This window comes from Pantherophis guttatus, chromosome 2 (assembly GCF_059756535.1).
Source record: "Pantherophis guttatus breed Tessera chromosome 2, ASM5975653v1, whole genome shotgun sequence".
NCBI classification, from domain to species: Eukaryota; Metazoa; Chordata; class Lepidosauria; order Squamata; family Colubridae; genus Pantherophis; species Pantherophis guttatus.
This window is the reverse complement of record NC_142064.1, coordinates 258,861,852-258,875,936: the sequence shown is the minus strand read 5'-3', so window position 1 is coordinate 258,875,936 and position 14,085 is coordinate 258,861,852. Positions and strand designations below refer to the sequence as shown.

At 44.0% G+C, this 14,085-nt stretch overlaps 1 protein-coding gene across 2 annotated transcripts in view; it reads right to left on the bottom strand.

Moving 5' to 3' along the window:
* The window catches only part of LOC117667866 (von Willebrand factor A domain-containing protein 7-like), a 64,508-nt gene that overhangs the window by 36,225 nt on the left and 14,198 nt on the right, over positions 1 to 14,085 (bottom strand). For both annotated transcript variants that reach the window (XM_087883888.1, XM_087883889.1), the window contains exons 5-8: positions 12,092 to 12,183; positions 10,742 to 10,906; positions 9,302 to 9,511; positions 6,201 to 6,339 (exon numbers count right to left, since the gene is read on the bottom strand). In XM_087883888.1, coding sequence (XP_087740014.1) covers positions 6,201 to 6,339; positions 9,302 to 9,511; positions 10,742 to 10,906; positions 12,092 to 12,183 — 606 coding nt within the window. The remainder of the gene's footprint in view (positions 1 to 6,200; positions 6,340 to 9,301; positions 9,512 to 10,741; positions 10,907 to 12,091; positions 12,184 to 14,085) is intronic.

Sequence of the window (14,085 nt, the reverse complement as noted above, 5' to 3'; positions counted from 1 at the left end):
TTTAAACTTGTTTTTAATGTTCTTATTGTTGTTTTTGGCTATTTAATAATATGGATTCTCTTGATTTGTGATTTCTTTTATCTCTGTGAGCCACCCAGAGTCACATATGTGAGATTGTTGGCTGCATAAACAGAGTAAACCAATAAATAAAAATAAGATTTATCCCTTGCTTCTTCTGACACCCCCTGCAGATGCTTGTGCCTACATTAGCAATAGCAATAGCACTTAGACTTATATACCGCTTCACAGTGCTTTTACAGCCCTCTCTTAAGTGGTTTACAGAGTCAGCCTATTGCCCCCAAACAATCTGGGTCCTCATTTCACCAACGTCAGAAGGATGGAAGGCTCAGTCAACTTTGAGCCGGTCAGAATCGAACTGCTGGCAGCTGGTAGTTGGCAAAAGTAGGCTGCAGTATTGTATTTCAACCACTGCATGTGCCACCACGGCTCATTCCCGGATTATACTGTATACTTGATACTTTAGAAATTAAAAAAAAGGGAAATAGACTCCTGCCTTAAAGTTCCATCTGTTTAAACGTAAGCATAGAAAATTAAAAGAACAACAACAACAACAACAAAAGAATACCATATCGGAAATCAATCAATAAGTAAGTAAGTAAGTAAGTAAGTAAGTAAGTAAAGAAAGAAAGAAAGAAAGAAAGAAAGAAAGAAAGGAAGGAAGGAAGGAAGGAAGGAAGGAAGGAAGGAAGGAAGGAAGGAAGGAAGACAATATAGAATTATGATTTCCACCCATCTTTATATCAAGCAATATTCTTTCCCCTTCTTCTTCGACCCTTTTAATACCCATCCAAGACCGAGTGGCTGTGGTTTCCGACGTCCCGATATAGTCAGTTGGTGCCATCACTGACTATTGGGGGCGAGTCGTTGGCCCCCATGGGTCCGCAACTTGGGTGTCCTCCTGGACACACGGCTGTTTTTAGAAGAGCATTTGACGGCTGTGGCCGGGAGGACTGTTTATCAGGTTCGCCTGATCTGCCAGTTGCGTCCCTTTCTAGATCGGGACTCGTTACGTACGGTCACTCATGCCCTCGTCACTTCCCGCCTGGACTACTGTAATGCTCTCTACATGGGGCTCCCCTTGAGGAACACCCGGAGACTCCAGCTGGTCCAGAATGCGGCCGTGCGGGTGGTTATGGGAGCAACATGGCGCTCCCATGTGACTCCCCTCCTGCACGAGCTGCACTGGCTCCCAGTGGTCTTCCGGGTGCGCCTCAAGGTTTTAGTTACCACCTTTAGAGCGCTCCATGGCTTAGGACCGAGGTACCTACGAGACCGCCTTCTGCCACCAGTAGCCTCTCACCGACCAGTACGCTCCCATAGAGAGGGTCTTCTCAGGGTGCCATTGGTCAAACAATGTCGATTGGCGGCCCCCAGGGGGAGAGCCTTCTCTGTGGGGTCACCTGCCATCTGGAACAAGCTCCCCCCGGAGATACGGAGGATCCCGGATTTGCGCACTTTCCGCCGTGCCCTCAAAACATTCTTATTCCAGCAGGCTGGTCTGGCCTAACCTCCCTTTTAATTGCTTTTAAATTTGTTTTATAAATTGGGGTGTTTTAAATTTGTTGGGCCAAAGTATTTAATGTATTTTTAAATGGTTTTTAACCTTTGTACTATGTGTATTTTACCTTTTGGCTGTTCACCGTCCTGAGTCCTTCGGGAGTAGGGCGGTATATAAATTTAATTATAAATAAAATAAATAAATAAATAAATACTCAGATTCTATACATTCTCAATTTAGCCTTTTCTTCTTTCAACACAAAGACCATACAAGTCTCCCAGTCTTTGTTTAAGTCCTTTTTCCTGAGCCCCATCTATCTAACGTTGGACCCTTGAGGCTAGGATGGGAAATGTTGGCTAGACAAAAGAAAAGTACCTCATCAGCCCATTATAGACTTCAGAATGAGGGAAAGCTGACCATTCAGAAGGTGGTTTTTTTTTGCGTGGGATCTGACAAATTTGAGTGGGATAAAGTCACTGATGGTTTCAGGCCATAAAGACTGCCTTGCTCCTTCCTCGAGTCAGAAAGATTAAGCGTTCAAATGCTAAACCGCAAGCTAGAACGTTAAGGCCTGTTCTACTCCGTTAACCTCCTGTGAGAAACAATTTCCTTCTCTCATTAAATCTGCGAAGACATTCCATTTATAAAGCGGCAGAAGAGGAAACAAGGAGACAAATGATTTCAGGAAAGAGTTGTTTAAGGGTGGTGACAGTTGGTTCATAGACCGAGAAGCTCTTGAGAGACCGCATTGTAAATTGCCTGGGCCCTCCCGATGATTATTCACACCCTAGAGTTGCAGAGCCTGGGTTACTGCAATGCACTCTTATTACCTGCCTTTCAAAACAACTTGGAAGCTGCAGCTGGTGCAGAAAAGTAAACACATGTGATTATTGTGCTGCTGCGTGAACTGCACTGGATGCCAGTTAGTTCCCAGGTAGACGTCAAGGTGTGGTTCTTAACTATAGAGCTGCGGTGGGATTCAAATTTGTTTACTACTGGTTCTGTGGGTGTGACTTGGTGGGCGAGGGCATGGCTTGGTGGGCGTGGCTTGATGGGCGTAGAGTGGCTTGGTGGGCGTGGCTTGGTGGGCGTTGTCACTGCGTTATGTGTTTGTTAGCCAAGTGTCCATTCTGAGCTTTATGGTAGCCTGCCAGAGAACTTTATCATGTATCTATAGCAACAGAGATAAGATTAGTCTTGTGAAACTTTGAGCTACTGTCTAAATTCTTTTCTTTTCTAACTTCCTGATTTATACTTCCTTTCTTCGTCTGTGTGATAAGCTGCCGGTAAAGATGTAGTTAGCCAGTTTTTCTATTTTTATAATAAAATCCTTATTAGAAAATATATATTTCGGTTTTTCTTTCTTTAAAGTATACAGCATGGAAAACAAGATCCATCCGTCTCTAATTAAGTGCAATTATCCCAGGAGGAAAACAAGGCTGATTTACGCTTCGACAGGTATGGCAGGGGAAGGATACTGTAAAATCTCCATTCCCCCCCCACTCCAGGGGAAGGTTACTGCAAAATCCCCATTTCCTCCCGATCAGCTGGGACTTGGGAGGCAGAGAATAGATGGGGGCGGGGCCAGTCAGAGGTGATATTTGCCGGTTCTCCGAACTACTCAAAACATCCGTTACCGGTTCTCCAGAACTGGTCAGAACCTGCTGAATACGACCTCTGCTATAGAGCCCTTCATGGGTGTTATGTAAACCTGGCTTCCCCATAGAGTTTGCTTGTCAGAAGGTTGCAAAAGTGAATCGCATGACCCCAGGATACTGCAACCATCATAAATATGAGACAGTTGCCGAGCATCTGATTTTAATATAGGTAATTGTGGGGAAGGTGCAAAAGTTGTAACTGTGAAAAACGATCCTAAGTAAATTTTTTGGGTTGCCGTTGTCCCTCTGAACAATCAGTAAAGCAAAAGCCATAACTGCATAAATGCCCACTTTTGAAACCTTGCGGATGTCAGCTGCATTTACTCTAGTGCTGACAGCGGATGCATGAGACGGATGTTACCGGTGGTCCTCTACTTACGACCACGATTGAGCCCAACATTTCTGTTGTTCAGCGAGACCTTTTGTTTCTCACTTTGTTAAGTGAGTTTTGCCCCATTTTGTGACCTTTCTTGCCACAGTTGTTAAATGAATCACTGCAGTCGATAAGTTAGTAACCAGGTTGTTAAGTGAATCTGGCTTCCCCGTTGACTTTGCTCGTCAGAAGGTCGCAAAAGGGGATCACATGACCTTGGAGCACAGCAACAGTTGTAAGTATGAACCAATTGCCAAGCATCTGAGTTTTGATCATGTGACTGTGAGGAGTCTGCAAAAGTTCGTAACTGTGAAAAATAGTCCTAAATCACTTTTTTCGGTGCCATTGTAACTTTGAATGGTCACTAAATGCACTGTTGTAAGTTGAGGACTACCTATAATTATGTCCCTCATTTAATTCATAAGTATGCACAGGAGCAATGTGGAAGATTTTTAATAGTAATTTCTCCATTTTTTTCCTTCCAGAGAATCTTACTGAAAGTGGAGGGCCTTTCTCCAGGCAACTCCCCCTTCCTACGAATCAGTGAGGAATTCCCTCACACCGAATTGGTGCAGATTCTGCCTCTGTCAGACCAGATCAATAAATCCTTAGCAGGGTGGAATATACACTGTATATTACAGGGGTATCCAACTTTGGCAGCTTTAAGCCTGGTGCACTTCAACTCCCAGCAAAGCTGGCTGCGGAATTCTGGGAGTTATTTATTATTATTATTATTATTATTATTATTATTATTATTATTATTATTATTATTATTATTATTATTATTATTATTATTATTATTATTATTATTATTATTATTATTATTAATTAAATTTGTATACCGCCCTACTCCCAAAGGACTCAGGGCGGTGAACAGCCAAAAGATAAAATACATATAATACAAATGTTAAAAAACCATTAAAATACAATTAAATAATTCGGCCCAGAAAACAAAATGTAAAACACCCCAAATTTATAAGACAAATTTAAAATTTAAAAAATTTAAAAACAGTTTAAAAAAGAGGTTAAGCCAGGCCGGCCTGCTTGAATAGGAATGTTTTGAGGGCACGGCGGAAAGCGTGCAGGTCTGTAATCCTCTGTATCTCTGGGGGGGGGGGAGCTCCGGGGGGGGAGCTCGTTCCAGATGGCAGGTGCTCCCACAACACCTGCCATCTTTAAGCCTGGAGGAGTTGAAGTTCTCCAGGCTTAAAGTTGCCAAGGTTGGAGACCCCTGGCTTAGACAGTATCTTAGGGCAATTTCAAAACATGTAAAATGTATTAGGCTATGGCAGGAGTGAAATGCTACTGGTTCAGGCTGGTTCACCCGAACCGGGAGTAAAAAACCCTACTGGTTTGCCGAACCGGTAGTAAAAAGTGTAAAAAAAAAAAGTTCCGATGATCAGCTGAGTGACACACGATTATCGGAATTTTAAAAAAAAAACTTTTTAAGCATTTTTTTACTACCTATTGGCCAGAACCAATAGTAAAAAAATGCTTTTAAAAGGTTAAAAAAAAGGTTCCGATGATCACGCAGCACAGCTGTGATCGTCGGAGCCTTTTTTTTTTTTTTTACCTTTTAAAAGCATTTTTTTACTACCGGCTCGGGTGAATAAGTAGTAAAAAAATGCTTTAAGAAAGTAAAAAAAAAAAAAGGCTCCGACGATCACAGCTGTGCCACATGATTGTGGGAACCTTTTTTTTTTTTTAAACTTTTTTAAAGCATTTTTTACTACCTATTCGCCCGAGCCGGTAGTAAAAAATGCTTTTAAAAGGTTTTTAAAAAGGTTCCCACGCGCACCACAGCTGATCACCCCTGCGCGCAGTGCATGTTTGGTGCATGCGCGGCTAACGAACTGGTAGTAAACCGGTTCAGATTTCACCACTGGCCTATGGGCTTATCCGCAGGTCCCTCTATAACTGCAGTACGATCATGCTTCAATACCTGTTTTTAAATCCCATGTCTTCAAAACATTGCTTTTCTCTCATTCCCGGCCCAGAGCTGAGGCAGCATAAAATTATCTTTAACTCTTCCAGTTTTGAAACTAATGCTTTCCTTCTTCTCTTGACACATTAGGTTTGACATGATGGAGGACACTTCACTGGTGATGTCATTGATGATGCAATCAGTATCTGGGATATGTTCTGCTCTAGGGGTGGGTTTCAGCAGGTTCTGACCAGTTCTGGAGAACTGGTAGCAGAAATTTTGAGTAGTTCGGAGAACCGGTAGTAAAAATTCTGACTGGCCCCGTCCCCATCTATTCTCTGCCTCCTAAGTCCCAGCTGATCGGGAGGAAATGGGGATTTTGCAGTAACCTTCCCCTGGATTGGGGAAGGAATGGAGATTTTACAGTATCCTTCCCCTGCCACGCCCACCAAGCTATGCCATGCCCACCAAGCCACGCCCACAGTACCGGTAGTAAAAATTTTTGAAACCCACCACTGTTCTGCTCTGACATGCCACTTTTATGTTAGATTAGGTCACAAGCTGGCTGGGGAATTCTCGTGGTTGAAGTCCGCCAGGCTTAAAGTTGCCAAGGTTGGAGACCCCTGGTATATTATACAGGATTACCTGTGATTCGAGGACTATCTGTACAGTATTGAGAGATATGGGCAGAAAGAGAATAGGCCCCTCAACCCGGACGCTTCTCACCTTGGCATGCTCTGTTGCAAAGCCAGTTTCAAGCCAGACATGGACATTTCTGGGCAGTCGCCACCCCCTGTAGCAGTCAGGCGAGAGATTGCGGATTCCAATTCGTCCACACTTTGGGTCTTAATGACGGGTCCAACATCTGCAAAGATAGATCTAGGTGGGAACTAAACCGTGATAGTATGAAGAAGGCCAGCCAGGGGCCACAGTTTCAGACGGCATCTCTGTTGTTGTTTTTTATTATGTTAATTCTGTTTTTTTGCCTTTCCTGAGGCTCTGAGGAGATTTTTCCCAATACCTTCCTTTTAAGTAATTAAGGATGACCACCATTACCTGTTTCTGAAATAATAAGACTAGCACCTGATTTCCACATGTCCCAATTCAGATTGTTTAGTTTATTCAGCAGTAGACAGTCTAACTGCTGAGAGTTTACCACAATATCAGTTCAGATCAGGGGTGAAATCCAGCAGGTTCTGGAGAACCGGTAGCGGAAATTTTGAGCAGTTTGGAGAAGCGGCAAATACCACCTCTGGCTGGCTCCAGAGTGGGGTGGGAATGGAGATTTTGCAATATCTTTTCCCCAGGAGTGGGGAGGGAATGGGGATTTTGCAGTATCCCTCCCCTGCCACGCCCACCAAGCCACGCCCACCAAGCCACACCATGCCCACCAAGCCACGCCCACAGAACCGATAGTAAAAAAAAATGGATTTCACCACTGGTTCAGATGTATAATTCATTTAAGAGAAGCCTCATTAAAAGTTTGATTAGAACAGGGGTATCAAACTCGATTTCATTGATGGACACATCAGGGTTGTGTTTGACCTCAGGGGGCTAGGATGGGCGTGGCCAGGGTGGGCGTGGCTAGCTCGACATCACTCATGTTGGGGAGGCCTGCGGCAGCCCGTGCGCTCTGCCAGTGAAAACGGCCTGAGCTCCGTTTTTGGCTGCGATCGCCTCCTGCAACCCTCTGCCAGCAAAAACGGAAGAGCTCCGTTTTCACTGGCAGCATGGGCCAGTCCTTTGCGCTTTCCAGGGTGGCCCTCTGGGCCAGATCTAAGCACTCCATGAATCCGGAATCCGGCCCGGGGGGGCCTTGAGTTTGACACCCCTGATTTAGAAGTTTCCTCCTTTGACTTCTGGGTCTATAACTGCTTTCTGCACAGGGAGGGCAAGTATCACTGAATCCATCGAATCATAGGGTTGGCGGGGATCTCAGAGGTCAACCAGTCTGACCCCCTTGCTTGGAGCAGCTTAAGCATTGTAGACAGATGGCTCTGCAGTCTCAGTTTGAAGACTTTTTTGTGTTCAGGTGGATTTTCTACACAGCAATAGCAACATTACAAAAGGGCATTTCTACCAAATAGGAACTAGTGTTTACAGCATACCCTCAGAAAGAAGCTAAGTGATTAAAGGACATTTCAAAATAACTGTCAGAACAGGATGCAATTACAGGAGCACGGATCAGGAGGAAAATTCAGCTCCTTTAGCTGTTCCTCAGAAAATGAGGTTTCCAGTCCTTCCACCATCTTGGTATCACATCATTTTCAGATTGTGAACTAGACCCAGTATTCCAAAACACAGGTAGTCCTTGATTTATGACCACAATTTTATCCCAAATTTTCATTTCTAAGCAAGATAGTTGATAAGTGAGTTTTACCCCCATTTTACGACCTTTCTTGCCACAGTCATGAAGTGAATCACTGCAGTTGTTTAGTGAATCACTGCAGTTGTTGAGTGAATCTGGCTTCCCCATTGACTTTGCTTGTCGGAAGGTCGCAAAAGGTGATTACATGGCCCTGCAAACGTCATAAATACATGGCAGTTGCCAAGCATCCAAATTTTGATCACATGACCATGGGAATGCTGCAATGGTTGTAAAAGTGCGAAAATCGCTCTTAAGTCACTGTTTTTCAGTGCCATTGTAACTTCAAATGGTCACTAACTGAATGGTTGTAAATCAAGGACTACCTGTAGCTTGAAGTTAGTTTCATTCATTTTTACTATTTATATATACAGTATCTCTCTCTCTCTCTCTCTCTCTCTCTCTCTCTCTCTCTCTCTCTCTCTCTCTCTCTCTCTCTCTCTCTCTCTCTCTCTCTCTCTCTCTCAATTTGATTTATATGCCGCCCTTCTCCGGAGACTCAGGGTGGCTTACAATGCGTTAAGCAATAGCCTTCATACTTTTGTATATATTTATACAAAGTCAGTTTATTGCCCCCACAATCTGGGTCCTCATTTTACCTACCTTTGAAAGGATGGAAGGCTGAGTCAACCTTGAGCCTGGTGAGATTTGAACTTGCAGTAATTGCAGGCAGCTGATGTTAATAACAGTGCCTTAGTCTGCTGCGCCACCAGGGCTCTCTATCTCTAATCTCTATCTCTATCTCTATCTCTATCTCTAATCTCTAATCTCTAATCTCTAATCTCTATCTCTATCTCTATCTCTATCTCTATCTCTATCTCTAATCTCTATATCTATCTATCTATCATCTATCTATCTATCTATCTATCTATCTATCTATGATTTTATTGATTTTTCAAAATATAAAATACAAAGAAAAATAAAAGTAGTAGTGGAAAACTACTATTTTATATTTTAAAAACCAATAAATGATTCATTTTTACTATTGATTTATAAACCACATGACCTTAATAATTGAAGATGTGCTGTACTCTTTCTCTTTCAGTTGCAAATGCAAACGTTCTCAAAAAGACCAACTATTAACTTCCCCATTTAAGGGAAGAATTCAAGTTTTTAATCCTCCTGCTGATTATTCCTCTCATTTCCCTCCTTCCTCTGCACTAAGTGGCAACAAATAATGAGATACCAGGAGAGTTTTGTGAGATCTTGGTTCACTTTCCACTGAAGGATAATCTGTCACTTTAATACTGGTCAGCCCAGCAGAGATGTAATTGCTCCTGTTCTTATTTAAAAAGAAAAAGAAAAGAAGAAGCTGCATTCCTTATTGTTAAATCACATAATCCCTTCTAGTTGGCCATAACATTGCTTGGATTCTCTGGGGGAAAAAACTGAGCAAAAGGGCAATTCCAGCCTAGAAGAGATAATAAATCAGAAGGAATCACAGTCTTCTACGCCTCCTTACCGGGGTCATTAAAGGGCACAAGAATGTAATTAAAAGGTTTATCCGGAGAGCCAGAATACGATCGGAGGAGTTCGATGCATTTGATTTTGACTTGATTGATGTCGTCTGACATGCTGCCGGTCGTGTCCACCGCAAAGGTGAGGGAATAACCATCCAGGTTGAAAAACTTCTTAAAAGTATCGTCTCCCACTTTACTTAAGAGGCCGAAACCTGAACAAATAAAAGAACGGAACAGAATAACAGAGTTGGAAGGGACCTTGGAGTTGGACCTTCTAGTCTGGAGTTCCCCAACCTTTTTTGGCTTTGCTGACTGGCTGGGGTCAGGGGTGAAATGCTACCGGTTCACTCCGGTTCAGACAAACCGGTAGTGATAAAAACTACCAGTTTGGACGAATCAGTAGTAAAAAAAAGCTACCAGTTCGGGTGAATTGGTAGTTAAAAAAAACTACGATCCAACGATCAGCTGTGCCGCATGGTTTAGCTTTGCTAGAAAGCAGGATTTCCTGCTTTTTAGCTAAGCTAAACTGCACGGCACAGCTGATCTCCCCCCTCGCTGCATATGCAGTACAGACCAAAAGGAGACATGGGAAGGTAAGTAGAACAGCATGTTTGGTGCGCATACATGCACACACGCAGCACGATTTTGATCTGCATGTGCGAGAGCAGCGTACACTTGGCTCGCAGCGTGCATGCGCGGCCAGCAAACCAGTAGCAAACCGGTTCAGATTTCACCACTGGCTGGGGGGTGGGGGCAGGGGAAGAGTGGTGGGCGAGCACGCGTGGGGATATGTACGTGTGGTCGCCAGCCACTTCTGCCGCCTGATTCTGAATGGCTCAAGGCCCGGAGGTAGGCTGTTGGGGACCCTTGCTGTAATCCAACCCCCTACTCAAACAAGAGAGCCCAAAATTTCAGTTGCTAAGTGAGGCATTTGTTAAGTGAGTTTTGTCCCATTTTACGACTTTTCTTGCCACAGTTGTCAAGTGAATTACTGCAGGTGAGTCAAACGGTTGCTAAGTGAATCTGGCTTCCCCGTTGACTTTGTTTGTCTCAAAGAGATCACATGACCCCGGAACCCATCATAAATATGAGTCAGTTGTCAAGCATCTGAGTTTTGATCATATGACCATGGGGATGCTGCGATGGACAGAAGTGTGTAGGTCACTTTTTTCAGTGCCATTGTAACTTTGAATGGTCACTAAATGAACTATTGTAAGTCAAGGACTACCTGTACTAAAATTCTCAGTCGATTGAGTCTGACACCTGTAAATGGCACCAGGTTGAGGAATAACCAGGTTATCCTAAGAGGTATGCCTAGCCTTTTTATGCTGGACAGAACAGGGTTAGGAGACATTTTCTAGCACATCACAGCTGGGATGGGGTGATTTACAAATGTGATAAATAACTAAATAAAAATAAATAAACCTAGGACACAGCCTTACCATCTCCAACAAAAAAGCTCTTAGTGGCTTCGATGGCTAATTCTGCTGCTTTCTGATGCAGGCGATAGTGTGGCGAAAAGTCCCGGTTAGACGTCTCCTTGTTGATGCCACCAGTGGGAGAGGAATTTTGAGTCCCATCAAATTTCCCACCATGCCCACATTTGCCTATAATACAGAAAAAAGAAGGAAAAGGCACTTGGCTTATTACCTTGGTTTATCAAAGGCAAATATATAGTCTGTGATAATGCTTACATTGGAGCGTGTTAGCTGCATTGGAGGTTAGCAATTCAATGTTCAAAACCTGAGAGCTGCTACGTATTGGGGTGAGCTCCTGTCATTTGCTCCAGCTCCTTGCAAGAATATGATACGAGCTCCCAAGGGTATCCCCCAAGCCATGGTGATGTCACCAGCTAATCCTTTCAACCTGGGAGCTCCTTAAACAGTGTCTCCTACACAGTGGTGGGTTGCTACCGGTTTACCCCGGATCGGGTGAAAAAGTAGCAGTGGTGGCAGGAGACTCCGCCTACCCACCCGGATTTCTCTGTGCACTCGCGCGCCCACGAGCAACACGGTAGTGACTGAATTTGAAACCCACCGCTGCTCCTACATGAATGGGATGGGACTCCTACATTTTACTGTCATGTATGGACAGTATGTTACCAGATACACCTTATCGACTTGAAGATGTATGGACTTCAACTCCCAGAATTCTCCAACCAGCATGCTGGGTGGAGAATTCTGGAGTTGAAGTCCACACATTTTCAAGTTGGTGAGATTGAGAAACAGTGAGATAGACCTTTAGGTTAGCACTGTGATGGCAAACCTATGGCATGCGTACCACAGAGCCCTCTCTACAGGTATGCCAGCCGTTGCCCCAGCCCAGCTCACCATGTATGCATGCATGCCTCCCGCCAGCCAGCTGGTCTTCGGGTCTATCCCGAGCATACATGGGGAGGTGGGGCCTTCCCTGATCTCTGCAGTTTCCCCCCTGGGGGGAACCTGTGGAGATCGGGGAAGTCAAAATGGGGCATGGGGGACAGGTGTGTGTGGGGGGTGCATGCGCGTGAGGAACTCGCATTGCATTTTTGGAATTGGGGCATGCACACGTGTATTAGCGCGTGCAAGCTTTGGGCACTTGGCACCAAAAAGGTTAACCATCACTGGGTTAAGATATTGCTAAGACTGTTGTTAAAAGCTTAGTTCAAAATAATTTGAAAGGACTTCATTGCCAATTTATATTGTAGGTATTAGGGCCAGCTAAGCATATAGAAATTATTAGTTCCCTTCTGTTTCTTTGGAACACAGAAGAAGAACTGATGAAAATATTTAGCAAGCATAGATGATTTTTACCTGTTGGCTTCTTTCTACAGGACTCTGGTACTTTATATCCACTTGTAAGCATGTCTTGCACCAGGATATTGTTTTCACACTCGTACAGGTTGCTGTTAAACGAAAAATTTGGTATGTGGGATTTGTGAACTTAAATTTGACCTTAATCAGAAATCTATCCTGAACTGCATTTAATAAATTGCATTTCGTGCTGAAAATAACAGCAACCATTAATTTTAGATGTGCAGTATGGGTGGTTGTAGGCAACATAACTGAACTGTTCTGTGCCAATCACTAGAGCTGTGCAAATCTTTCAGACGAGATGTGTCAGAGAAGGGTGCGCAGGTAGTCCTTACTTAACCATGGGGGCTGGCGACTCTGTCACTAAGCAATGTGATTGTAAAGAGCGATGTCACATGACTCTGCTAATTTATGATGGTAATTGTGGCCATCCACAACTTATCATTCTTAGAAGAATCTTATGCAGTTGCAACAGCCCGCAGATATGCGATCGTCATTTGTGACTTCCCACAGGCTTCCCCATTGTCTCTGCTTATTGGAAGCTGGCAGGGGAGGTTGCAAATGTGTCGGCGGGATGCTGTGACATCATTATTGTGAGCCAGTTGCCAGGCACCCAAATTATGTTCCTTTCTTTTTTTAAAAAAAAAAAACTACAACCACCTTGCATGTGAAAATGAGAATTTTGGAGAGAAAAATAAGTGAAGCCTCGTTCCCTAAATGTAATGGTTTCCCACAGTAACAAAAAAAATTAATAGGAAAACCCATTCAGATAAGCCATACAGGTAGTCCTTGACTTCCAGCCATTCATTTAGTGACTGTTTAAAGTTATAACGGTGCTGATAAGAGTGACCGATGATCGTTTTTCATATTTATGAATGATGCAGCATTCCCATGGTGACGTGATCAAAATTTGGATGTGATGTAAATGTGAAAAACGGTCATCACTTGTATCAGTGAGGTTGTAACTTTGAATGGTCACTAAACAAATGTTGCAAGTCAAGGACTATCCATAGTTTCTTGTTTAGCAACAGGCTTGTTTAGCCAGCTGCAGTTAGGAAAGTGAAGAAAAGCTAACTTTGCGACTAGTTCTTGCATTTATGCAGGTCTGCAAAGCAAATTAAAGCTGAAGTAAGATCATAGGTGTGGTCTCTCTTTTGGTTAGCAACTGCTTTGTTTAACAATTAAGTTGCCAGCCCTAACTGTGGTTGCTAAGCGTGAACTACTTGTACTTGATTTATTTACTTGATTTATTTACAGATGAAGATCAACTTTACAATCCATTGTGATAAAATAAGCCTTTAAACTCATTGATAGCCTCACACTGCAATGAACAAGGACACAGGTTCAATTTTGCAGCTACTAAGATTGTTGGATGAGCACGCACAAAAACAGCCAGGGAAGTGATGGAAGCCTGGGAAACAGGCCCCTCGTCAGTCAACAGGAGTGCTGATTTACCACCAGTCTATCAAGTACTTAGAAGGAGAGGGCTGGGCAGCACGAACAAATGACAGCTAATGACCTAAAAGCCAGCCATCAACACAACCCAATCAACATCCGTCGGTGAAACGTCTGAGGTGGCTCGGGAGTTCATGGCTTCCATGACGGCCATGGACCTGACCCAGTTAGTTCATGGCCCTACTCACAGGGGAGGTCACACTCTGGATCTGATTTTTGTCTCTGGCCAGTGGTTGAGTGGTCTTGTTATAGGGGATATAGACATGGAACCCTTGTCATGGTCTGACCACTCACTCCTTCGCCTAGATCTTCGAACCGCGACCCCTCGCCGCAGGGAGGCGGATCCAATTAGATGGATCCGCCCCAGGCGCCTGATGGATCCTGATAGGTTCCAGACGGAGCTTGGGCCATTTCCTGAGGATCTAGCACATGACTCGGCCGAGGACCTGGTAGCCGCCTGGGATCGGGTGGCTGGTGGGGCCTTGGACCGAGTTGTGCCTTTGCGGCCTCTGACCCGATGCCGATCCCGTGCGGCTCCT